Source organism: Amblyomma mixtum, chromosome 9, assembly GCF_055824585.1.
Source record: "Amblyomma mixtum isolate Tamu chromosome 9, ASM5582458v1, whole genome shotgun sequence".
Lineage (NCBI taxonomy): Eukaryota > Metazoa > Arthropoda > Arachnida > Ixodida > Ixodidae > Amblyomma > Amblyomma mixtum.
The window spans coordinates 28,426,512-28,453,768 of record NC_143020.1 but is presented as its reverse complement, the minus strand read 5'-3'; the positions used below and the strand labels follow the sequence as shown (position 1 = coordinate 28,453,768).

General features: G+C 45.0%; 1 protein-coding gene across 5 annotated transcripts in view; it reads left to right on the top strand.

The window, feature by feature from the left end:
• Positions 1-455: 455 nt before the first annotated feature.
• LOC149328607 (uncharacterized) overlaps positions 456-27,257 on the top strand; it is a 126,694-nt gene continuing 99,892 nt past the window's right edge. For 3 of the 5 annotated variants that reach the window (XR_016285869.1, XM_089562291.1, XM_089562292.1), the window contains exons 1-3: positions 456-961; positions 12,045-12,140; positions 16,887-17,143. Coding sequence is in view for 2 of the 5 variants with exons in the window: in XM_089562291.1 (XP_089418417.1) it covers positions 781-961; positions 12,045-12,140; positions 16,887-17,143 (534 nt within the window). In the remaining 3 variants the exon portion in view is untranslated. The remainder of the gene's footprint in view (positions 962-12,044; positions 12,141-16,886; positions 17,144-27,257) is intronic. The other 2 variants (XR_016285872.1, XR_016285870.1) reach the window with 2 other exon arrangements.

Genomic DNA, 27,257 nt, shown 5'->3' with positions numbered 1-27,257 from the left:
TCGTGTGCCGGCAAACTTGGTCGGTACCGCGATATGCTGAGAAAAGCCAAGCGAGTTATGGACGACACCTAGCCCTGAAACCAAGCTAAACCAAGCAAGTTTAGCAAAACTGTTCAGTTCAGTGTACGAGAATTTTTCTGAAATAATATAATTATCTATTATTTTACAGCAACAAACCACGATGTAAGAATAGCACCGTGCAACAAACCGTGCTCATTCACTTGTGTGCCAAGTAGATGCAAAGGAACGAATGTATTCACTTATTTAAAAAATAAAAGGTTACTTTCATAGAGTTAATATAACCAACTGTTATTTTACAGTGAATAGCACTGTGTATCAAACCGTGATTCACTTGTATGCTCATCGCTAAAACATCATAATAAGAATGTAGCGCCACCTATGCGTACTAGAGAAAGAGTGGTGATCGCCGTGGCGGTGGTTGAAGTGTAGGGAGGGAGAGGGCGATAGGGCTCATGTTTTGATAGGAAGTGGCCGCGGCGTCTCGCACGTTGGCTCGTCCCCCAGCAACAAGCGAGGAAGTGCCAGCGCGGTTGTGCGTGCACGTGCGTTTCTTTGTGGCGGCCAGTTCAACTTTTGCCCGCCACTTTGGCTGCATTAGAAGCGCTGTCGCTCTCTAGCGAAGTGTGCTTCGTTCGCAAAGGCAGGTATCGGTACCACATTGGCGCGAATCGATCCGGTGCGCGCCGACAACCCGGCCGATTTTTTTCGCGCGCAAAAACGGCGTGGTCTTGAGCTGCCGCTTGTGTCTCGGGGACAGCAATGTTCACCAATGTCGATGTGCGCGGCGTGTCGCGCGGACAGTGCACGACGGATGGTTGCGAGTGTGATGGATTCACACGGCCGTCATCCCTGGAATCGCGGAGCGTCCAAGTGGCCCCGCTGCAGTGCGGATGGTGTTGCTACTGCGGTCACTCGCCGGTCTCTCACAAGCGCTTAGTCGGTAAGTCCCCGTTTCTACGACGTTGGCATGCAGTCATGACGGTCGTGTTCTGCAGGCTCATGTTTATTCTTGTTAAGTCCCACATTTTAAGTTCAGTATCGACATCCGGCCTTTTTCTTTCTTATTCGTAATGTCTGTGCGCAGCACTTAGTTCGTGGAGTCTCGTATCTATGCGGAGTCGCGGAGTTGGATTGGATTCACTATTTTATATCCTCTAATGTGCATAAGGTGAGCGCTTTATTTCGCTTCCTGCGAGAAGTACAGTTTTAGTGATGCTGGGCAGCAACAATGCAGCTTCTCATTTTGGAGTTGTGGATTTGTGCAGAACAAAGGGGGAAAACAAATTTTATGTTAAAATTAAACAGTGCTGCCTGAACGCTCAAAAGAATGGCGATATAAATGTTCCCTTAAACTGAAAAATGCTCAAAAGCAGGGAACTGTTAGTTGGAAGCTTGAATATTCAGCAGAAGCATGGATTGGGTAAGTTGGTTTGAGCACATGGTTTCATAGCGCAACAAAGCAGTTGACTCAAGAATGGAACGCCGGTGTCCTTTGACACCAGTGTTTTGTATGCCCAAGTGTTTGTTGTACTGTGAAGTGAAGAATGTTGAGCCCCCACTGATCAGCTTGCTGCTTTTCATTTCACGTTCGCGCAAGCGATGGATGTTAATTCTTTACACACAACACCTGGCACTTGGTAGTGTATCTTTTCGAGCAAGTTAACGTCGTTCCACTTACACTAACTGCATAAATACATTCCACAAACACGAACTACAAGAATGTATATAGCCATCAAAAATGCTGTAATAACAAAACTTCTCATTCACATGATTATTTATTTATTTATTCACGTTACCCATAAAGGCCCTCCAGCGGAGGCTGTTTCATGGGGGGGGATACAATCATATTAATAAATGCAATACATATTAGCATGAAGTGTAACGAAAACAACATTAATTAAAATATAAGGCATGACACAGAAAGGAAAAATGAACACAAACAAAAACAGTACATTTTTATACATTTCCGTCACAGCAAAGAAGCTCTTGGAATTTTTTACTGTCAGTTTCTGTGGCTATGACTGATGGCAAACTATTCAATTTAATGATATTATGGGGAATAAATCGTAAGACGATGACTGACAATTTACGTGTGTAACTTTACTGAAGCAAATCTGTGAAGAGATGGGTGGTGATAAAGCTTATGGAAAAGTGTGAAGCGAGCAAGTTTACGGCGATGCAACAAATCTTTCTGTTCGGCACGTTTTTTTAGTGCTAAAACGCTTTTGAGTAATCTGAAAATATGAAGTGAACAGCTTCATATTTTATAAAACATAAATATAAGGGAACAGCAACGGAAGAATAACATAAATCAACATGTATAGTCTAGGTATCCTTTTACCAATGTTGTTTGTAGTTTAACAGTATGTGCAAAGGTTTTTAAGGTTTAGTAACAGTTAGTGCAAAGTATGCATCTCAGTTGGCATTTCAGAACTAATCAGGTTGTATCTGCTGCAATGTAAAGGAGACTGGTCTTCAAGTACCCCTTTCCTTCACTGAGATTGGTTACCCGTGCTCCATCAAATTTCTAAATTCCGTATCCATGCCAGCCGTTAAACCATCGCAGCCTGCATGTCCCTTTTACAATAATCTACTCTGTTGTTATGGCACAGAACCGGCTGTCTGTTCTTTGCAGTAAATATGTGCAGAGAAGACGGAGAATGTAAACGCTCATCTCGTATATACAAAATATGTTGCAACATGTTTGAAAGGCCGTTGTTCAATGGTTGCATGGCCTCACATGATTGGAAGGTGATTGTTCAAATGGTACTGCAGTGTATGTTGCATATGCATGGCAGAGTGCACGACAGGGTCTTAATCCTGGCCACGGTGGAAGAAACAGACTCTTCCACCGTGATCCTCGCATCGCATGCTGTCAATTCAGCACTGGGCTCACTAAACACTTTTTTCAAACTCTTATGGCATTCTTGCCATATTGCCTCTGACAGCTTTAATCAAGGTCAGTGAGAATTTGAACCTATTGCCAAGGAAATGTCTGAGCAGTAGCAACCCTGATCACTGCTGAAGGAGTGATTGGTTTCTCACCAACCTTTCTCTTTTAAGCCTTTTTGTCTTCTTGACACAGTCTTCCCATGCTGGCTCCAAATATTTCATTTCATTTTATTTCCTTAAAGGCCCCATGTCTGGGGTATTACATAAGGGTTGGTAACATATAAAGAAAACGTTCTTACAACTGTACATAATTTGTTACATTTTCATTGACATTCCCAGGTGAAAATCTTTCCCACCTCAACTGGTTTATGGAACAATTCCCAGCTGGTTCCAGTTGGAACCAACTGGGACCCAGTTGGTTCCAACTGGAACCAACTGGAAATTGTTCCATAAACCATTTGGGCTGGGAAAGATTTTCGCCAGGATTACTTTCATACTGCCTTCCATACTGACATTACCCTCCATTCTTGTGCGCCCACAGCCTCTGCAAAGTTCAGAGTGCCTAAGACAAGCCTGCTGCTGTCTTTCTCGATGGCTCCTCAGTTACGCTGTGTTACAGCCACCTCCATGTTTTCTACCTAGTGCCATGGCGTTTTCCACGTCGAAGGGCACACCTCTCCTGTCAACTGCGCTAATGAGCTGGCAACTCCTTTTTTGGACGTGTGCTGTTGTGGTTGTGAAGTTGTTCGCGTCAACAGCCCAAAACTGTGTTATAATCCTCTCTTTGCTTCGAGCAGTCAGTATGGCTCCTCCTCTTTGCCAGAGCAGTAACTGGGACGAAGGTGACACCAGTGCTTTGGAGCCAAGGGCAATGCCTCATTCTTTTCAGAGCTGTTGTTCCATTCTGAAAATTCCACCTCCCTGTAAAATGGCATTTTTCAAAAAAACATATCACATTTCATTTCACTTATTTTCTTTAAAGGCTCGGTGAGGGGCATTACATAAGTGGTGGGTACAATATTCATGGGGGCAAGTGTTATCATGACGACAAATGAGCATGAAGATTGTCAGCGACACCGATATAAGTCGTATCGGTGTATGAGACACACCTCTTCATTCGGTAAGCGCTATAGAATGCACTGAGGATCCCTTCATTAGATTGCAACAAAAGTGTTTGCGGCAGCAGCCACGTGCTTACGATTCTCAGGCTCTGTCCAGTTTGCCACTTTCTGCGGGCTGCATTTTAATGGGTAGCATTTGGAGGAGCATAAAGGTGAAAACTGTCCAGTGGTGATGGCAGTGTCACCGTTACCTGTGTGAAACCTTCACCTGCTGGGTTGTGTTTAGGTGGATTTCTCTCCCTCCACCTGCCACCTGTGAATCATCCCCCTCACCCTTTCTCCTTATAGGGGAGAGAGAGAGACGCCAGACAAAGAATGACCGAGCGAAAATGAAAATGGCTAAGAAGAAAATGACCCGTACAACAACCGGCGTATGTGCAGTGTATACACCTTCTTGAAGAACAGTCTGCAAAAACCTGCAGAGAATGTTTACTACATTCAAATCGATGCGAAAGCACTGATTTTTGCTACGTAGAAGATGGCGATGAGTGGGGACTGCCGCGGGGCGGAGCGCTCACACTACTAGGCCAGCCTGCTGCACAGACATACACTAGACGAAACGCTAGGCTCTGAACCTCCGGATCAGTGCTTTCGCACTAAAATGAAGCTTGCGGGAGCTATTCCTTCTTGCGTTGCTTGCAAAGAGCAACATAGGTCTCGGCAGGCACCTCCCAGTGTAGTAGTGCATTGCTTAACCACTGCACTGGTACTGTTATGAGGACTTGCCGCGATCAATGAATGTGACATTATGCTGTAGTTGTTCAGCTGGAGTAGAATAGAATTGGCATACATTGGGGAGTGAAAGACATTGAATTTCTGAAATAGACTGGCGAGTGAAAGAAGCACGTTGTCGCCTTTCCTCCATATCAATCCAGTTGATCGCCGCTCATCGGAGCATTCTTGCGGCTTTATGCCAGTCCTGGATAATTTTTTCACTCTTGTTGAATGGTTTTCCTGTTGCTTGGTTCCAAATCATCATCATCAACCTGACTATGCCCACTGCAGGGCAAAGGCCTATCCGATGTCTCTCTAATTAACCCTGTCCTTTGCCAGTTGCGGCCACCGTACCCCCGCAAGCTTCTTAATCCCATCTGCCCACCTAACTTTCTGCCGCCCCCTGCTATACGCTTGCCTTCTCTTGGAATCCACTCCGTTACCCTTAAGGAACCGTGGTTATCTTGCCTTCGCATTACATGCCCTGCCCAAGCTCATCTCTTCCTCTTGATTTCGACCAGGATGTCATTAACCCACATTTGCTCCCACGTCCACTGTGCCCGCTTGCGATCTCTTAACGTTATGCCAATCATTCACCCATTCTCCAGCACATATTCAAAGGCATGCAGCTTGAATTGTGTATCGTAGCCCCATCGCTTGTAGAGGGTGTCATGTTGAGCGAGAACAATGCCCAATGCATAGAGGGCCAAAAGGACGAGACTCCGAAATCGAAACTTTCTAGAATATGGCTTGACTGGCTATCGTGAATGTAACCATGCCGCGCGGTTCGGTCCCTTTTGGGTCATTCCACGCGGAACATTCCGCATCAAAAAAGCGACCGCTGCCACCGCCGATTCTTCAGAAAAAAAATTGGAATAGTTGGCAATTATGTGAAGGGAGTTTCAATGAAGTATTTTTCTCGAAAAAAAAAAAATTTTACTCACGTGAGCACTATTCGAGGTTTCCACGAAGAAGCAAAAGTTAATTGGAGAGTTAAAACTTTTTAAATCAAACTTGGAGAAGAGTAAAATGACGAATTTTATCTTAGAAACTTCACTTGCGTTGTTCTTTCATCTGACTGCATTAATGAAGCCTTGCGAGAACTTTCAGTGTTTTCTTGGTTCAATAAAAAGGAAAAAAGTAGCATTTCAGGAAATTTTTTGCATTAAAGTTTCAGTCACAGTAATTCTTTCCTATTTTTATATGTTTCTGTAGCATGCAATGCAAAATTGTGAAAGAGTACTTTTTTAAGAAAGTTAATTACACTTACAATGACCTTTTTCCGAGCTTCAGACCTAAATTAAAGATCATGACCATCCAGAAAAAAATATGTAAGATGGCTCAAAATACTGGCCACTTTCACTGCTTGTAAAATAGAAATTTTGATTCTAGGAAATTTTGTTTGAGGTGAGAAAAAAATTTTGAAATCCCCAAGTGACCTCTTTGATAGATACTGTCGATCTGTATCTTCGGTGCAGAACACATACTATCATGTTCCAAATAAACTGCAACGCAGAAGATGCGATATGAGCTCAGTTCTCGAAGCAGTGCAAGCCCATTGGTGATATAAAGTTTTGGAATTAGCTCTCGATAATAACAACAAGGGACGTTGAATATTTGTGCAAGTCGGGCGCTCTTCGACATGGGGTATTGATTTACCATAAAGTGGAAACCTCAATTTGTTCCCATCGGATGTGTTGCAAACTATATTGAGCGCGTTAGTACGAGTCGCTGCCTATCTTTGTGGCATTGATGTGCACTGTGGCTTTCTACGAAGTGAATGTGTGCTGTCACATCTTGTGCGAAGCAGTTCATATTGAGAATGATAGTCATCAATAAAATGGACAGTTGAGCTAGTTGGTACATGTTGCTTGGAAAAAACAGCGCTAGGGCGAAGGACATAGAAAAGAGGACAACAGGACCGGCGCTGACTATCAACTGAAAGTTTTATTAGAAACAACACACAATGTATACTCCATCGACAACCAAGAGCGCTTGGCAACACCAAAAGCTACAATGATACATCAATCACCTGGATCAAGATACTTTAGTTCATAGTCATGAACTGTTACAGAGGGGATGCTCACGCAAGAGTCACTGTTTTTTTGGATATGAAAGGCTTCACTGATTTCCCGTGTTAGTTTATCTTTGTGCTTGTACAAGATCTTGGAACAGTTCCTGTAATGCAAGGCCAAGTTTGACGACGGAGCCCCCTTTAAAGAAGTGTTGTGGTCTCTTAAGCGAGTGTTCAAGCGCCTTCCTGTTTGACATATATAGGTCTTCCTGCACGTGAACAGCACTTGATACACAACCCCTTCAGCACAAGGGACAAACCTCAGGTCATGCCTAATCTGGCAACCTTTTTTTGTTTTTCTTCGTTTCTTTTCCTCTTCCCTGGCCCTTCTATCTACAATGGCGCATTGTTTGCCGAGCTTGTTTGGTGCCAAAAAAAGAACGTCAATGCCATATCTGCTGCCTACTTGCTTCAAACGGTGTGACATTTGGTGAATGTACGGTAGAACAATGAATTTCTTTTTTTTCCTTTTTTGAAAGTTCCTGTGGTTCATGCCTTTTGACCCTTTTAATTATCTTACTCCAAGCAAGTAATAAAACATCATCTGGAAAGCCCGCACTTCTTAAAGAAGCCTCTGAACCTGCTGATTAAAACTTGTACTGATAGCATGCGCGCATGATTTGGCTATGGCAGCACCTAAGCAAGAAACTGCTGTGCCACATTTAACAACCTTGGAATGCGCTGAACGAAAACGGAGCAAAGGCTTCTCTGATCTCTGAAGGAAGGACCAGCACACGTGATCTTGCTTTGTTGCCAATCTTATATCTAAAAACTGCAGCTCGTTGTCGTGAGGTTTTTCAAAGGTGAAAGTTAGTCCGTGTCCGCTTGCGTCGAAAATCTTTAACACCTCATCGACCTGCCTATTGAAGTCATGATGTTCGACAAAAAGATAATCATCCACATATCTAACGATGCGTTTTATACTGACGCCCAAATTACTTTTAATAGCCTGATCTACATAACTGAGAAAGATGTTACTTAGTACAGGAGCCACTTTTGAACCAATACATGCCCCCTTGTTTTTGAGTATACAACTTCCCTTCCCATTCAATAAAGGTGACTTAAGATAAAAAGACAAAAGCTCCAAAAAGGCACCCACAGAGATCCCGCATTTCGAAATGAAATCACTTTCATCATTATCGTCTTTTATACACTTTCTAACATATTCTAGCAGGCTATTGTGCGGAAGTGAATAAAATAAGTCCTGAACATCTATGCTGAACATACTGCACAATCCCGGATTATGACACTTCAAATAGTCAACAACAGCCAGGGAATTAGACACAAGAAACGGATCAACAATTGTTAGTGAACTAAGGTTTTTCTGTAAGAAACTTGACACCTCATACTGCCATGTTGCTCTCTCTGTAACAATGCAGCGGAATGGAACATCGGGCTTGTGCATTTTTTTGTGCAGTATGTTCAGCAGGTATGTTGTGCAGTTTGTGCAGCTTCAACCAACTTTTGCTTCTTTGCTGAAACTGCAGAGCGCTCACGTCAGCACAAAATATTTTTTTTAAAGAATCGGCGGTGGTCGCTTTTGCGATCTGGGGCGTTTTGCATGGAATAACCTTGCTGCAGTCTGACTGTGATGACATTAGAGAGATTTAGGATACCGGAAATGTATACCGGTTTTGCGTACGCCTTTTGCACACGCTCAGCGGCTCTATCCGGTCATGAGCTTGGCACCATGCGTGCGTACCTCATATGTACAACCAGTTGGGTGGTTGGTTTATGGGGTTTAACGTCCCAAAGCGACTGAGGCTATGAGAGACGCCGTAGTGGAGGGCTCCGGAAATTTCGACCACCTGGGGTTCTTTAACGTGCACTGACATCGCACAGTACACGGACCTCTTGAATTTCTCCTCCAAAGAAATTCAACCGCCGCGGCCGGGATCGAACCTGCGCCTTTCGGGTCAGCAGCCGAGCACCATAACCACTGAGCCACCGCGGCGGCATATGTACAACCAGCCTGTGTACGTCTACTCTATTACATCTTCGGTATGCTAAATCTCCCTGTTATGTTCTGCCCGTAAGATAACATTTAAAAAGTCTTTAAAATTACCTCAACCTTTTTTCATTTTTTTAAACACCAATTTTTCTTTTCTTCAAACACGGTTATTGGGCATGGCAAAAGAAAAGGCTTGTGGTGGCAAGTCAATTTTTGTCGTATATAAGTTGCACCATCTCATAAGACGCACTCTCAAAAAATTACGAAGGAACCATGGCTTATGCACTGGAAAATACTATAAACAGAAGTGACTTCAGGTCACAATTTCCTTCCAAGTTGTTTTCCTGCCAAAGTTCTTTTCTTTTGTCGGGATGCATTTCTGCTGTCACTTCATGGCTTAGATAAATGAACTTCCTCACTTCTTCCGTTAGCTTACCTCTTATCGTGAGCTGTCGTTAATTTTTACCACACCTTTAAATATTGAATTTTTTTTGCATATGTTGGAGAAAGTTCGTGGTTGTTCTTTGCCTGTTCAACATCCTTGCTACATGGCAAATGCCTTCAGTGGCTCATGTCATTTAATTTAGCTTCCCAATAGCATTTGGTTGAACTGTCATTTGGGTCAATGAAGCACTGAAAGACATGGGGGACCTTCTAAACCTGAGTGCAGGTATCCCCGTGCATATCATTGTTGCATGATCATTTGTGAAACAGGAATTTGGGGTTAATGTTGTGTGTAATTAGTAATTACATGCACACACACACACTGAATGCAGCAGCTTTTTTTTTTAATAATTATGGTGCCATCTTTAACCTCGTTGACTTCTAGTTCAGTTTGAAGTTCAGCTGCAATATTAGCAGTTATCCTTTAAGTAAACTGAGTGTCTCTTTTACTATCATTTATGTTCATAAAACAGCAGAAATTAAAAACATGGAAAACGAACAAATGCACACTAGTATGAGGGCAGTAAAAAAAAATGCAGTCAGATGATGCAAAAAAAAAAAATGGACATTGAGTGTCAAGCCTACATCTTTAAGACTTTCAACCACTGACTCATGCTTTGTAAGGAAAAAGGAAAGCTAAAATATATTTGTAGTAATGTTTTATTATTCCTTGCCATTTCGTGCTGTATGCTTCAAAGGTTCTTAAATTAGAAAATACCTGACAGTTGCAGTGCTTCTGTAGTCTAATGAATGAATGTTGACACTATGAACTGCCTTTGGAAATTTCATGAGCACCTCAGGAGACTGTTTAGTTCGAATGCCACTCCGAGCCTCTGTTGTCATTTGGCTCAAATGTCATGTCGGCATGCCCATGCAGCACGGTTGTCAGTTGTCAGTCATGCTCTTCAACACAGCCCCTGAGTTCCTTAGCACAATCCAGTCAGCAAAAGTGGAGCTTGCTGGATGTTCCGCATTAACTATTATACCTAGTCCTTCCGAGTCAAACACTCTGAACGTCAACTTGTAAACTTGTACTGAATAACAGCAGAAAAAATTCAGGGGGCACTTTTTCTCTCTAAAGTGCTGCAAGGCAAAAAAAGCCTTTCCTGGCGCACTGTTTGGCATTGACTGCGAGACTGTTAGTGCTGTACTAGTGCTTTTTATTTATTTATTTATTTAGTAAGGAACCCACAGCGCCGTGGCATTACAGTGGGGGGGGGACTACACCCTTTGACTACACATTAGAACTACACACTTTGACTGCCGACTCTGACTGCTTCTTTAGCACGACTCTCTCTCTCTCTGCTTCGACGAGGTCGGTTGCATCCGTGGCTCTGTTCGCAGTAATGAGGTATGTAATGTGGTCACCCACGTACGCCTTACGCCCCCTGTCGGAGCGGACGACAACTATTTTTTATTAGTTGTCGTGTGCTCCAAAAGGGGGCGTCAGGCATCCGTGAGTGACCTCATTACTTCGAATCCACGCACTGTGACGTCATAACCATTTCGACCAACCCAAAAGCGTGGCACCTCTGCTGACAACCTCCTGTCGACAACGATGAGGCATTAAAGGCTTTCGCCTTAAAATTGTGGTTCCCTGCTTTCTTTTTCTTCAGCAAAACCCGGGGGATGGTTTGATGTTGATTTGGGGAAGGAATTTAAGTACTTTGTTGTGCGGTATAAAATCCGTCAAGAAAGCTCTCGTATCAGCTATTAGTTTTGAAGTGTGGTATAGGTGAACTGTGGTGCTGCTGTTAGCCTCGTGTAGCATTTTGAGAGATATTTCCCACATTCTCTGGCCTGAGTGAAAACTTTAGTGTGTTATTTGCGACGAATCTTTGCATGCTGAAATTTCTGCCTTGTTGCGGATTAGGTTCGTATTGCACAGACTTCTTTAATTAGGAGCTCTTTCTTATTTGTGGTCTTCACTGCTGTTTCGAAGCAGTTGTTTTAAAGTATTCAGAAATACTATGATAAGCTAGTGGAAGCAGCTGTGATGATGTTAGTTACTAGTAAACATCCTTTTGCAATATTTGATTGCCAGATTAATGTTCTCATTTCCCTCATTCATCAATTTTTTTTATTTTAAGAGTTGGTTGTTCAATAGACACGTATTTATTACTTAGTACAGTCTGGGGGTCTTAAAGAGGGGCACACAAATACAAACACGAAAAAGGGACAAGAAAAAAATACTGTAAACTTAATCATTATTTAGCATCATGGCTAAGAATTCCACTTGAGTGTGTGAAGGAAAAAAGGGTTATCTGACCATGTTAGCTTGTGTGAAGAAATGAGCTATTGCATGTCTTGTTCTTGGTGAGTCTGAGAAGGTGAGGGTTCGGCTGTTGACTTTTTACTTATTGCAGTTGGGTAAAGGAATTGAAGCTGTGTATTTGTTCTTCTAGTAATGGTATGTTAGCCTTGCACATTGTTACAGACATCACACATAGCAGGGGGCGATAAGAGGATTATAGAAATGGGTTAGGTTTCAGCCATGTGCCTGGTTTGCCGGCATGGTGGCTGCGATGACGATAATGGAAGCTACTGATCTGACTTTATTAGTTCATAAGGGGAGCCCAGTAAACAAAGTTTGGTAAAAAGCTATCTTTCTATTTTAATTCTGGCTTTTAATGGTACGCCGTAGGGGCCCCGTGTGATAGAGAAGAATATCCAAGTTGAGTTCTGAAGGAAGAATTTTGGCATATGTTGTTTTGTTTTTGCATGTCTGTTTTTTTTTATTTGCTTTCTTTTGCCACTGCTGCAGTGCTTCGCGATGGCTCCTGTTTGCTTTCATTTTGCTTACAATGGTTGGCTTCTTTGATTTCAGCCAAGGAGACCATCAACAACACCTTTCAACCTGAAATCAGCTCAGTGAACTGGGGCTGCCCAGTCCAGACATCGTCCCCTGACCTGGCGATGCTTGGTAAGTTACCAGATTTAGTTTCGGTCTGCATATCTAATAGGCTAAGCTGCTAACAATCTAAAGTGACCCTTGCAAATGAACAGGTGAGGTAACGAACTGAATTTTCCAGGAAACTGAAACAGCTAAACGGCATCAGGAAATGGTCAGAAAGACACAATGCTATATTTTGATTGTTTGATGAATGAAATTTTGATTTTTTTTAATGATTTAATGCGGCAATCCTATGTGTTCAGAAAGGCTAATTGAAGTCTGTCTCTGTGTTTTTGTTGTCATGAACAACTTATTTACCGGTAATTAGTATGCAGATGTTATTACTTGGAGCTGGGCTTGTTGAAGCAATTGCTGTCCTCAATAAAAGAGTAACTCAAGTCAAATGAGACAGCCACCAGTCAAAAATGCAAGTTGAAGTGCACTTCTAAGAACTAGGTTGGCTTGTTAATGTTTGGTTGTCACACTGGGCTGAGCGCATGCGTGGGGCATCGTGTGGTCTGCGTGTTGATGGCAGTGGTGTAACTGCCGCCTAATTGTCACGGTTGCCATAACATACCTTTTCGTGACACCCATGCACTGTTTCATGTCAGTCGCATGCAGTCGTTCAACCTACCTAACCGACTAACTGCTCTAAACAGATGGTGATAGTGAACAAACGGTGCTTAGCTTGCAGGCGGCGAGGAGTTGGTGCTTCCCAGTCGTCAGAGACGTGTAAACTAGCAGAGCAAAACCTCAAATTGCACAAGTGTGCTCCTTATCCGACATTATCATTGTTGCATCTGTGCCTTGCATGCCAAGATTATGGACCTCAGTTTCAACCGAAATAAACCGATAAATGTAAACTGCTATTCGGTTTCAACCGACCTTTTTCGGTTGAAACCGAATAGCAGTTTACTTGTATCGGTTTATTTCGGTTGGAAACGAAATGTCCAACCACTACTTATAAAAACTTTGGGCGGGGAGGGAGGATAGCCTTATTTGAAGCATTTATTTTTTGGACATTTTGGGTAAAAAAAAAAAGTTCAACATGCTTTATTTTTATACATACATCCCCCCCCCCCCCAATGAGGAAACTCCAGGGCTTTTTCGAATGTTTTGAGTTGATAGTCACATCACATCCCCTCTCTGTGCTGCAAAAAAACCATTTTTCAAAATCATCATCATCAGCCTGACTACGCCCACTGCAGGCCAAAGGCCTCTCCCATGTCTCTCCAACTTACCGTGTCCTTAGCCAGCCGCGTCCCCCATATTCCCGCAAATTTCTTAATCTCATCCGCCCGCCTAATTTTCTGCCGCCCCCTGCTACGCTTGCCTTCTCTTGGAATCCACTCCGTTACCCTTAAGGGCCAGCGGTTATCTTGCCTTCGCATTACATGTCCTGCCCAAGCCCACTTCTTCCTCTTGATTCAGCTAGGATATCATTAACACGCGTTTATTCCCTCACCCACTCCGCCCGCTTCCGATCTCTTAACGTTACACGTATCATTTTCCTTTCCATAGCTCGCTGCGTTGTCCTTGAATTAAGCTGAACCCTCTTTGTTAGCCTCCACGTTTCTGCCCCATAGGTGAGTACCGGTAGGATACACCTGTTGTATACTTTTCTCTTGAGGGATATTGGTAAGCTGCCGTTCATGATCTGTGATAACTTGCTATATGCGCTCCACCCCATTCTTATTCTTCTAGTTATGCCTTTTTAAAACAGTAAAATGAAACCGAAACACAGTCCATGATCAGCAGTGTTGTCGGTAACGCGTTACTGACCGCGTTACAAGTAATGGCGTTACCGGTAACGCATTACTTTTTTCGGTAACTTAGTAACGTACTCGTTACCTTTTCAGACCTGTAACGGGTAACATACTTCCGTTAAAATTTTCTGGTAACGTGAGTTGTCACGTTACTAGTTACTTTTTATTTCAATTGTCCCCCCTCGGCCTCTTTTTCAGAAAAAAACACCGAAACTGATGTTTAAAATAAACAAAACCTACGGGTGCTCTCGGCAACTCTTCATGCACGCCAGAAAACACCTGCCCTTGTCAACGCACTCAACTAAAAAACAAAAAGCACCAACACGCATTCACACACTTGTCTTCACCCCCAAACCACTCACACACACAACTCTCTAAAGAGTGGACGCTTGCCGAGCCACCAATGGAGCATTTGCAGAAATCTGTAAGTCAGTTTCTCCGTTACCATGTTTTCCAGCCAAAAGGTCTCGTTCCCAGGCGACACTCTCGCATTCTTTGTGGAAGCAGTTCCCTCTTCTGAGTAAACTCAGAAATGTCGCCACTTTACTTCGTGATGGCCCCAAGAGAGCCGCCGAAAGAGTACAATGGTACAGCACAGAAAAGGGGATTGCAGTCAATCGGCTGTAGCACCGAATGAGAGGAAAAAAGGAAATGGGCCTTTGTTAATTCCTGTGCTGGCAGTAGTGAGTTACCTCACACTAAACTTTTAAAAATTTTCAGCTGAACAACACTGTCGCTCCAACTTTCTTCTGTCATAGTCATACCTCACCCCCTCCCCCCCTTCCCCTAGCCAGAACAAGGAACAACGCACTTCCCACAGCACTGTGACTAAGGACGGCCTCCCTCCTTTTCCTGCCTAGACTCTGTTGCAAGCAGAGTGCCACCATCCGGAGTTACCGTTCGCTTGAAGAATATGAGCGTGTCGTCTGGGTTTGAGATCTTTTGGTTGGAAAACAGGCCTTGCAGAGAAGACGAGTTATAGGTTACAGTTACAGCGAAGACGTACTGATTAAAATTTATGGCCATGGAGTAACGGCAAAGTAACATGCGATACTTTTTTTCGGCAACGGTAACACGTTACCTTTTTTTGTAGGTAATGTAGGGCGGTAACGCGTTTTTTTCTTAGCGTAACGAGTAACGTATTTAGTTAATTTTTTTTGGGTAACGCCTACAACACTGATGATCAGGGACGATGCTTCATGTGAGGCAGCGGGGATGTCACAAACATTAGTAGAAAAACCCTTGTATGCGTTGGGTAGCTGAATTAGTGATCGAAAACAAAACAATGCGTTGTTTTGTAAAATTCTTGCGATTAACCTAATCCGAGCCTCCAAATTTTGTTACCGAAGCAGGGAGCAGGTATCAACGTGTGGGGGATGTTTGCATTATCAAAAATTTTGTGTTGCCCTTGTAAATTATCTGAACCGACACCACGGAAGCAGGATTTGATCAGCAACAAGAATACAAATTTAGACTGTGTAACTTCCTTATGTGCATCTGTTAATTAAATTAGACCTTATTATGGCACTTTCCAAATTTCTCCGAAACAGTCGCATGCCCCTTGCCGATAGCCCTGCTACCTACAAGCTGCTTTAGGGACTAGTCACGGCGTAAACCTCCACGGCAGCTAGTGGTAGGTCGGCCTCCACGTCATCGCCTTCGTCATTTCCCTGGAATTCGGACAGGGCTTGTAGTTAGAGCGTGCTAATATTTTCGTCAGTGATTGGCTCTTTAATGTCAGCATCATCGCTGCCACTTTAACATCCCTGCCTTTCCCCCTCTCTGTATCTCTCTCTCTCTCCGCTGGCACCAACGAAGGCAACATCAGGTCGGTCTAGCAGCGCATCGACGTCTCATTGCCACAAATCTACATGCGTCTGATATTGTGGGTGTTCGATGGCGCCCTCCATTGTTAATGGTATTATAAAATCTGTCTCGCAGAAGCAATTTTGATCATTGTACATTCTTTTCCATCCACGCGAATTTATTCCGCAGTGGGGACTAGAGCTATCCGAACTCGGACGTCGGCACCTGGTCGTCAATTGCTGTTAGTTTGCACTAGTGACATGGCCTCGAAGAGGCATCTCGAGCGCTCGAATTATGCCGATGTGAAGTGGTAGGCCTGGCTCATCTGTTGGGTGGCAGAAGAGCGTGGTCACCGCCCTCGGAAAAGGCAGTACGTGGTGTGCCGTGTGGTTGTCAAGCACGAACAGGACCTTCCTGTTTTTTTGTTCCAAGCCACTCTGTGAACTATTCACCTCTTATCCCCATACCCCCTCTAAATTTATGCCTAGTGGCACACCTTTCGAAAACAAAAGTTGCACATGCATGAAAAAGTAGCTTTCACAGTACTGTGCCTTGCAACAGTTGAATGTAACTCGAGAGCTATGTGGCTTTTCCCTCTCAAATGACCTCCCTCCAGCCAATGGCGTCTACCGATTCTCATGACCCTGCTAGTGCGACAACGCATGGAGTGGTAGGCGAAAGGGGATAGTCCCCTACCTGCATTGTTGCATTTCTCCCTGCATGAGAAGCTGCCGACGCCATTGGCTGGGAGGGCGTCCTTTGAATGGGGAAAAGCCGCTTAATTCTTGAATTCTATCCGATTTTATTGGGGTTTAACGTCTCAATGCAACTCAGGCTATGAGGGACCGCTATAGGTCTGGTGCCTTCCCATGAGCCGTCGTCCTTAAGGGTAATGGAGTGCATTCGAAGTGAAGCCAAGCGTAGCAGGGGGTGGCAGAAAATTAAGTGGGCGGATGAGATTAAGAAGTTTGGGGGATACATCGGCCGCAACTGGCAAAGGACAGGATTAATTGGAGCGAGACATGGGAGAGGCGTTTGCCCTGCAGTGGACTTAGTCAGACTGATGATAATGATGAAATAGAAAGAAAGAGGCAGTGGGGTAACGAAAGTGATGATGGGCTTCTTAATCCTTGTGAAAATCCAGTAGTAAAGTTTATAGATTGTCCATATGTTGATTATGTCATGTGTTCTGCACTTATCGTAGCAGAGCACGCTGGGAGAGATAGCAGGATGGATTCGGAGCCAGCACACTTGGTGGACACTTTGCAAGTGGCAGACTGTCGCCCCTCCAAGTATGAGCCAGAGTCAAGCCCGGATCCAGAGCCCTGCTTGCAGCGAGAAGCAACTCCAGAACCACAAGCAGCTTGGTCGCCACAAGGGAGCCCAAGGCCAGAGGACACCTCAGTGCAGGAGTCGGAGCCGGAGTCAGAGCCACCGAAAAAAAGAAGCTGTACTGAACAGGTACTGGTTCTCCTGCTTTTACTTTTGCGTCGTGCTTCAGTTTCCACATGGAATTCATTGTCTCGCTGTCACAATTTGGAGCATTATTACTTAGCATATTGCCGCCAGGTGTCCCTGGGCGGCGCTCAGAGGACGAAGTGAGGGACTCACTTGCTCTTGCAGCTGGGACTCTGCTTCTCTGCTTACGGCCTGTGCCTAGCCCTTTTGATTCCGGTCCTATTTGTCACATTATATTGCCGTCTTAATATGCTGAAATCTTATTAGTTTGACCACCGTTAATGTGGAAATTCAGATAATTCGGACTGCTTATATAGTCTCAACCAATGCTCATGTAATTTTGTAGCGTCAGATGCTCTTTAATTCGGACACGCTCCCGAGCGAAGACCGTGTTGCTGTATGAACGAGCAATCATGCTAATATCCCAAGTCGTGTCAATTATTGTCAGAGATGGCCATGGCAGGCAACGGCTGGTGTGATGGCATTCGGAGGGCCCCGGCGCATAGTTTCGGTTTTCCTTTGCCGAGCTTAGCTACAGACCAGGATGATGGCAACCCAGCCACGCGTCTACCAGCCAGCTGAGTGTAGTTTTGCGAAGTTTTGGATGCTGATCGGTGTGTCGGTGGTCTTCTCATTTTCTCACCAAAAGGCATCTCGCCGTTCAAGCGCCGGCATGTTCCTCTCGGTTGCGTCCATGTGATTCTTCCGTTCTTTTTTTTTTTAACATGAAACGGCACACTGTTCGCCGTTTCTCTAATGGCACCTCTTCACATTCCATACCACTGCTTGTGAGGAGACTCCACTGCTATCGCATCGTACCGTATAGGATTTCACGGAGGCCTCTGTTAATAACCCCGAGAGTGTGCACGCAGTAATGCGTCTACAGAGAGAAATCGCCGTTGCCATGCAGCACCGCCTTTGCTTTTGGTAAATAAATTTACTATGATGTGAACGGTTTTGTGGCAGTTTTGGGGAGCCATTTATTAGTTCAGATCTTTGGATAATTCAGCCATTTTTTCCAGTCCCTTCAAGTCCGAATTAGCAAGGTTTTGCTGTATAAGTTGACTTTTTTTTTATTATTACAAAAATGCTCATCTTAAACTGGGTGTGAATCTATACACAGGGCTGACCTATTTATGGGGTCTAAGGTAATTCGGGCTGAGCAGCAAATACCGTCTTTTCTCGAATGTAACGGGAGTTTATTTTACCAAGAATAGAAATGAAAAGTCTCCTCACTCGTTATAATCATCCATTAAAATTCAATATTACGCGGAGACAACAGCACACTGTGCCATATTTACTTGCGTATTGGTTGATGCGATATGCAGGTTGGCCCAAACTTCGGGGAAATGGGAAAAAAAACAAACAAAGAAGGCCGCATTGGCCAGTAAATAGAAGTCTGAGCCACAAATACCGATTAACACTAATCAGAGCAGCGGCCGAGCTGTAAGAAACTTCTTGCTGGAGGCGGTGCACTTGCACATCGAACATGGATTCAACGCATTGTCCTGATGAAATGCAATAGAACGAACTGCGACTTCAAGCCATTGCAAAGGCCTTCGTTTCGTTCTGTGAAGGTTCGGCAAGCTCCCTGAACATTCAAAGCACCGAAGATGCTGTAATACCAGTTTGGGTGCACGAAAAGCTTGGCTTTGCCACTGCACATAAAAGGGAACTGTTGCTACTTTCCTTGGTATCGCTGACGCACTTTGAAGCAACGTCGAACTCGTGCAGTTTTCCGACGGCTCCACCTAAGGCAACAACTCATGTAAATGTCATTGAGAATTTTCATCGATGTGTGGCAGGCTGACTCACCACTTGGTTGAACAGCTGGGAGAATTTTTGTTTTTACGACACGGCGTCTAAACAACGCGGTCGATGCAGTGACAGCGCGGTAGGACTTTGTTCATACTTATATTCATGTCAGTATTATCTGGTCAGCCACCGCGGTGGCTCAGTGGCTATGGTGCTCGGCTGCTGGCCCGAAAGACGCGGGTTTGATCCCGGCCGCGGCGGCTAGAATTTCTTTGGAGGAGAAATTTTATAGGCCCGTGTACTGTGCGATGTCAGTGCACGTTAAAGAACCCCAGGTGGTCGAAATTTCCGGAGCCCTCCACTACGGCGTCCCTCATAGCCTTAGTCGCTTTGGGACGTTAAACCCCATAAACTAAACTAAACTAGTATTATCTGGTCAAATGGTCAAATAAAACAAGTGAGCATACCACACAGGGATTGCTTAAAGTTTATCTACAGTAAACTCAGAAATAAGTGGCAGGCTGCATGGGAAGAGCACGTAAACAACAAATTACATTCTGTGAAGCCCATTTTAGGGGAATGGCAATCATGTAGGCATCAAGAATGTTTTGCTGAAGTTATTTTATGTCTGCTCCGCATTGGACACACCCACCTCACGCACAACTTTCTACTAACCAAACAAAACAAACCTCTCTGTGAAATGTGTGGTGCTGAACTCACAGTGAACCACATTTTAATTTCATGTATAAAACTAGAAGAACTAAGAAAGAAATATTTCACAACATTTTACAGGGAAACCATCCCATTACACCCCATGTTACTTTTAGGCGATCGACCACTGGTTGACATCTCATGTATTTTTAGGTTTCTCAAGGAAGCCAGCATTTTAAACAAACTGTAAGTATAGAGAGCTTCACCTTTAACAAAAACTTTAACCTTGTGTTTGGCGCATCATAGCCTCAGTTGCTTTTGCGCCATTAAAATCAATATAACTAACTAATATCAGTATTATCTGGTATTATTTTGTGCTACTTACTTCAAACAGAAAGGCCATGTGAAAGCCATTTGTTGAGGCACCTTTGTTGTAGACCTCTCATCTTTCCGTATGCTACAATATTGTTCCTCACTTTACATTCTGATTCTTTTGTTTTGACCAGGGTGTCGAACCAGAATTTTTTCGGGTTCGGTTCAGGTTCGGGTTTACACCTTTCGGGTTCAGTTCCGGGTTTGGCTCCGGAGAGACATTCCGTTCCGGTTCGAACTGCTCCGGATAGCGTCAAACCTGTTCAAACGGGTTCAAACGGGTTCAGACTATAAAAAATTCTCAACGTAGGCTTTTATTCAACCTCGTTTTGCTGTTTACTTTTCTTTGTCATATCAGCATATAAAACAGCACTGCAAAATTTGCTCAATGCGAGATGTTTTGCTGTCCGCGGCGAAAAAATTTAAATTTACGCAAGAGCCGCGAAATCAAATGAGTTCACAATTAGTGTACACCGGCTATGTACACTAGACTCTGATGAAATACATAGAAAGAAAAGCTGATGGATTTTTCATCTAAAAAACCTTTCAGCTTCAGCAGTTTCGGAGACCCCGTCAGGCGAGTAATAGGTCTCTCTTGAAGCTCGTGTCAATCGGGAATTTATCAAGCGCAAAATGCTTAAGCGGGCGCCGTCAGGACCGCTGCATGCGGCCACTATGAGCGGAAGTTGCCTTGTATTTGCATGTATATACAGCCAAGACATCTTTCTGTCCCCTCAAAAGCAACTTGCCAGTCACCCCCCCCCCCCCCCCCCCCCCCCCACTCTGGCACACCTGCAGCATACATCTGGAGAGTTTACCAAAAATATTTTATTTCCATCACCTGCTCTACATCACCTTTGTAACTCGCATTATATATCTCGACCACCTATAGCTCAGTTTCTTCAAAAACACAGCTTATCGTGGCTTGTCGCTAGTACAGTGTAAAATTAAGATTTTGGCCTATGCTGATGTCGTCTCTGTCTCTTGCTCTGATGAAAAGAATATGATAAAAAAGCAGGCTTGCATTGGTTGGGGGCACTACGCGTCTGTACGGACACAAACTTATGACGTCTTCGATGCGACGTTGCGTTATGATAATATTGCAATTGGTGCATTGCAAGAGGAGGACCGTAAATTCTTTAAATAGAACTTTCGTGACTTTTCTGGGGCGCTTTCAAAGGGAGCCCATGTGTGCACAGAATTTCATGCTACCTTGCTACAGTATGGTGTGCCTTTCGTGCAGTTTTTGTCCACTAACCTGTTTTATGATTTTTATTTTTCGAAACCGAAGACCACCGCTTCCTGGCAGCTGTGCTTATTAGGTGACTACATGCTCATCTGTCTTTTATGTGCAAAGTCGTGAGGGAATTTTGTGCTGACGCACTGGATTTCCTAAATATTCGCTTTTCCTTAGAATACCTGTACGGATTCTCCAGAAGGCAGCTGACAAAGGTTCTGATCGGTCATCACTTCCTCTACGTGCAGCCTTACCTAGCCTTTCTTGACGGCCTTTTAAAGGGCCACTGCCCAGGGTCCGGACATTTTTGAAAAACAAGCCCACTGCATAGATGAGGCATCGAAGATAACCTCTGCAAAATACTAGAGCCATGCGCGCCCCGAAAAGCTGCGAAAATTCAAATCAAAGCCCGCTCGTTCTTTCCTTCAACAAAAACGGGCCCGGCCCACTACTCTGAACCCCGTTGACGTCATGGGGGGTTACTTTTGCTAAAGGCACTCCATTGGTGCATCGTTCTGACTGACGGGAGAAGGTTGGGCGTAGCCTTGGCGTCGCAGGGTGAGCTCACGGGCTAGTTGGTTATTCATAATAATTTTTTCAACAGCGCATGCTACACAAGGACACAAGACGAGGAAACACACACACGTCGCGTCGTCTGCACAACGCTTTCCGCAGCGCCTTCTGTTCTGGCTCATGCCTACAAACTCGCATGAAGTAACAAAAGAAAAAAACTGCGGAGGGAGCGTGCGGCGACAGCCTTGAACCCTAGCCATAAAAAGTAAAAAATAGTAAAATGAGGAGGCCCCCCCCCCCCCCCCCCCGCCGTGATCACGTCACGAGACGCTCTGCGTGCGCGCTCCCTTCTGTTTTTTTTCTTCTATGCAAGCCCCCCAAAACAAGGTTTTAATTAGTAGTGCAGCAGAGCCTTTCCCTCGCTCGCCCACTTGACCGCTCCGCACAGACACCGCTTATCCTCCATGCATCTTGCGTACGCCTTGACTGCAATGAACGACATGGGCTACGGAGCGGAGAAAAGACACAAACACACAGAACACAAACACACATGAAGAAAAGCAAACGGGCGGTTGCCGGTCCGCACTTCGCCGTGTGTTTCGAACAGAAATGACTTCCGCCCCTCCGCTCGTGAAACGGTGGGGAGGCCTAAAAAAAATGATAAGCTGGCTCGTTAACTGGGAATGACAAACAGATGTATGAAAGGATGCGCTCGCTAACAAGTCTAGGTGGTCGAGCCGATCGCGCCTCTCGATCGTTCAGTGTGCGCGCCCGCAGCGCCCCCCTCCCCTCGAACAGACCCAGCAGCAAAAACCAAGAAAAGAATTCTATTGAAGGCGGGGCCATGACGTACCCTGTGACGCACTCCACAGACACCACGCCTCCGGCTTACGTCGGAGAAGGAAGGGGTGATTTTGCCTTGCCGAGCCTACTCGACGAGGAGCGGGAGAGAAGAATTTCGAGGAGGGAATGGAAGGAGAGGAGGCTCGCTCAAAGAGAGGTAGAGAGTGTCTGCTGCCCGGGGGTGGGCAGTGGCCCTTTAGGGCGAGTTCAGAGGATGTACATTTAACAGGCCTTAAAAACCTTTCTTAAACTTGAAACGTCGACCTTACGTTTTAGGACCTGCCATCGAGCCAAGCGCACGTTTGTGCCATGATCAGTGAATTGCTACATCTGCAAGCAAGGAAGAACTATTGAACAACGAAATTATTTGTGACGCTATGTTCGTTTGAGACATAGCTCACTTCAGCAGTCTCGTAAAAAGGACATTGAGGTCATGCCTTACACTATAAGATTTGTGCCAGTAATGAAGGACACCCGAATTCCGTGTGAACTTTTCCTGTTAATAAGAGTGCTTAGCTTGTGAAGAAGCTGTATGCTTGATAAACACGCACAATCGCCACTTTCGGCGAGGTCATTGTTCAGAGAATAGTTTATTTTAGCTCAGAACGTATATGCTGCGAAAGTTCAACCTCCTGTCTCATCGCCCTTTCTTGACGTGTGCGCCTTCAGAAATTTATGAGCGGGCAGAGCAAGGGAATGATAGTGGCATGAGGCTGTATGCCGAGGTCGCGGAATTCGATCCAGTCCAGTAAGGCAAGACGAGGTCAGGGAGGTTCCTGATATGCCATGCGGCAACAATAAAAAGAATCTTCGAAGATGACCGAGTAAGCGAAGCTTCTCTATTGCGCCCGCCGCCACTGGCTCGATTCCCACTCAGGGTTTGAGTACTGTAATTGGTTTCTTTACTGCGTTAGCAGTTTAGTCTCCTTTCTCAAAAATTCAAAAATTTCCGTGGTGTGAGTGTTTGTGTGTGCGCGTCTGTGCGTGTGTGCGCGTATGTGCGTGTGCGTCTGCGTCTGTGCGTGCGTGTGTGTGTGTGTGTCTGTGTGTGTGTGTATGCGTGTGCGTGTGTGTGCGCGCGTGCGTGCGTGCACTTAAGCATGTGTATGTGCATGTGCATATGCACAATTCGGTGGGCGCACATCCGGGCACTCACTGGCAAAAAATTGACAGGCGGTTGCAATTGTCGGTAATGCGAAGCTTAAGCGCAGCTCATCACACGCTACCTGGCATGTGGCGTATTATGCTGCTAGCCACTCTTGGGGTCTTCCCGTGGCAGCCACCTTCCAGGTGGCGTTTAATTCGCTCTGCTACTTGGAAAAGCGGTTACGCAGGCTACGCCGACAACGACGCGGGAACGCGGGAACGGGCGCAAAATAATGGCGGTCTAAAATGCCCCATCTACCTGCAGCCGATCTCCCTGAGGTGGAATGCTGTGAATGCTGCACGCGTGCCGTCGCAAAGCGTTCCACAAAAGAACGCGAAAACGCTGGCGAATCCTGACGCTGCGATGCAAAAACTTCTTATTGAGTCGTCGCGGTGGTGAGCGGCGAGGTTCCAACAAGTTGGAAATTTTCGCTGGGACGCGCCGCTCAGTCGCCCATTCGCTTGCATGTGAACCAACCTTAAACCTCTCGCCTCAGACACAAACATCCCAAAGCGAGGGTTCTTGCACAGCTTCCGTCCTCACCGTTCCACCACGTTTTTTATGTGGCACTCTCGGTAAAAGAAGACGTATTACGTTTGCTACTATTGACGAGGGTGGAGCTGGGGAACACTCTCATGGTTCGGTTGCACTACACATAAGTGCCCCCGGAAGCCACAGAGATTATACAGTCGTCGCCGCAGCGCGGAAGTAGCGGACACCTTAAATTTCCTCACTGTGCGCTTTTCTTTAGGCTACCTGTATAGCCTCTCCAGAAGGCAGACGACTCATGTACTTACGGGGTATTTGTTTCCTGTACTGTTGTATCGGCAACCTCTTCTGGAGTTCCTTAACACCAGTGCTTTAAAACGCGTTAAGCGAATGTACATTTATTTCTTCTGCTGCAAAAACGGTCTTCTCTAAACTTCACACACCGATGCTGCCTGTCAAGGCATTACTTCATGCTGAGGAGATCTTTCTGTCATGGACGGTAAATTGCCGCCTGTGCAATGCGCCAAAGACCATTGACCATTGTTTTATTCTGTGCAATGATGCTACGTTCTTCTGGGACATAATTACGGCGAACGTACACTTGAGAAGGACAATGAAATCACACGGATTAGTGCACTTTTTTTGCCAGTGGCGAAAAACTGTGTTGTGCCGTGTGATTTATTTATGTTGCTGTGACTGTTTAGTCTCAATAGCCGTATGATGGACCGCAGCCGAATCACCGAGGTCATCGAAATCTTTGTTCCGTGAGCAGCGCGATTTGGTGAATGGAGTATATGTTGCCCTGGAAGGGCCGCCTTGCTGGCTCCCGTATCTAGATGCATGGGTGTGCCTCTCAGACTTCCGATGTTTAGGGAGGTGGTTATTTGCAAGGGTTTGGTGGGCTCGTATTACACAGCCTGGTGTTTTGTGTCATGGACTTACTCCGATTTTTCTTTCCGGCGCTGTTTCCATGCAATGAAGAAAAAAATCGTCGCCGTAGCTCAGTTGGCAGAGCACCGAACGCTCGGATCGAACGCTCGGATTCGGAGGTCAAGGGCTCGGATCCTATTGGCGGCACGTGTTTTTTTTTTCAGTTTAACCAATTATCGTTAAAAATAATTACTCTTTAAACTCCTATTATTGTACACCACAAATTACTTTCAAAAAGTACATCCCCTATGCTCCTTGGTTTCGGTTATTGTCGGCTTCCCTCATGTGCGGCAGAGAGGCAGATATAAGCCGCCCGTCAGAGAATTCAAGATACAGCAATCTGAGAACAGCGTGACGAAGCTGCCCGCTAGCGATTGGCATTTTTTAAAAAAATATATGCAGAACAATTTCAATGCATTGACATAAGAGAAAATCACTTCGTCAGAGTAACGTTTCATTTCAGTAGCACCTTTCTAGGCGTTTTTCACATCTCAGCGAGCGCATGTATTTCCGCATTGCCTCTTTGTGTAATCACTTTTTTTTTCTAAGTATCGTACCGCTGCTACATTCCCACCTTTCATTTCTTATTTCCGTCGCATGCAACAAAGAATGGTCGGATTCTTTAAAAAGAAAACACATATGTATATTTCTTTGGTTTGTAATAATAGTATTATGTGTGTTCTAACGCGTCAAAGTGGCGCGGAGTCGATCAGGAACGCTGTAGAGGAGGACTCCAGATTAGCGTAGGCCAGCTAGGGTTCCTCAGAGTGCACTTACATCGCACAGCACACGCGCATTTTTGTATTTCGTCGCTATCAAAATGCGACCTTGCCACCGGTATCAAACCCGCGACCTTGGCATTAGCAGCCGAGCACCACAGCCACTGAGCCATCGTGAGGGGTCTTATTCATTATCTGCTATCTGAGACAAGGAATGCCTCAGAAAGTAAATGTTGCACAACGTGATTGGGTCATTACGCCTATGCTTCACATATTTATAGTATTCGACACAAAGAAAAGGAAACCATTCTCACTCAGTGCTTTACGAGTTAAAGCAGTGCTAACAATTCGATTAAAGCTGTGCATAAGCATGCGAAAGGGGGATACTATAAAATCCAACATTTCACGTCAATCTGGCGTAAAATACTTCAGAAGTACCAGAAGCACATTGCGGAAATGCCAATTAGCTTTCTTCCTAGACACGAGACTTCTTTCAGTTTTATTGTTGACCTGGATGCCATTTGTACTGGATGCCATTTTCGCACTCCATAGCGCCGACAGCTTTCGCTAGGTAAATCTACGCGCTTGCATATGCCATTTGGTCCGAAAAAAAAAAAAAAGGTATGCCGTGTTTCACAAAATGTGCGGCTGAACCAGGTCCCGAACCGGTTCGGAACGGTTCCTTTGAATCGTTCCGGTTCGGGTTCAGTTCCGAGATGGCGAAAAAAATTTGGGTCCGGTTCGGTTCCAGTTCCGGGCAATAATTCGGGTTCGGTTCCGGTTTCGGGTTCAGGTTCGGTTCCGGTTCGACACCCTGGTTTTGACAAATCTTAAGTGTTATGACTGGCACATCCCGGTCTTCGTTTTACCTCTTGCAACATTTTCGTCCTGCGACTCGTCGAGATTTCGAGAAGCAGAAAGTGCATGTGGTGGTATGATACGCGGTTGGTAGGGCGAATCGCTTCTACTAAATCCGCGCCCAAAAAGTAGTTCACACTCCGTGAAAATTATGGCCAGAGAGCCCAACACTGAGCGCCTCACATCTTCGACCGTGATTTTCAATGCTACCACATCATTTTATACCGCTCTTTGTATTCATCCAATTAACGACCGGAGTTTCGACAAGAACTAATGATACGTGGCGGAGTAATATGGTTTCGCGGACGCACTACTTCAGCAACCTCCACAGCGTTGCCTGCTATGTATGAAACGGAGTATAGGCTTGAAGGCTATCGCCGGATGCTCTCTCCTGAGCTTTTTTTATACTCCATGGTAAAATGTCCGTACAGTGCTTGCAATAAGGTATCCTCTCGCAGCGGACGGCATCGTTCACAGCGGAAGAGAGGGCTCTGGTGACTAGTTTGGTGAACCGCTACAAGCACATATTGGGGTGCAAGAAAAGAGACTGGTTGTCAGTAGCGAAGAAAAACGCAGCTTGGGAGGAGATCGCCACATCATATA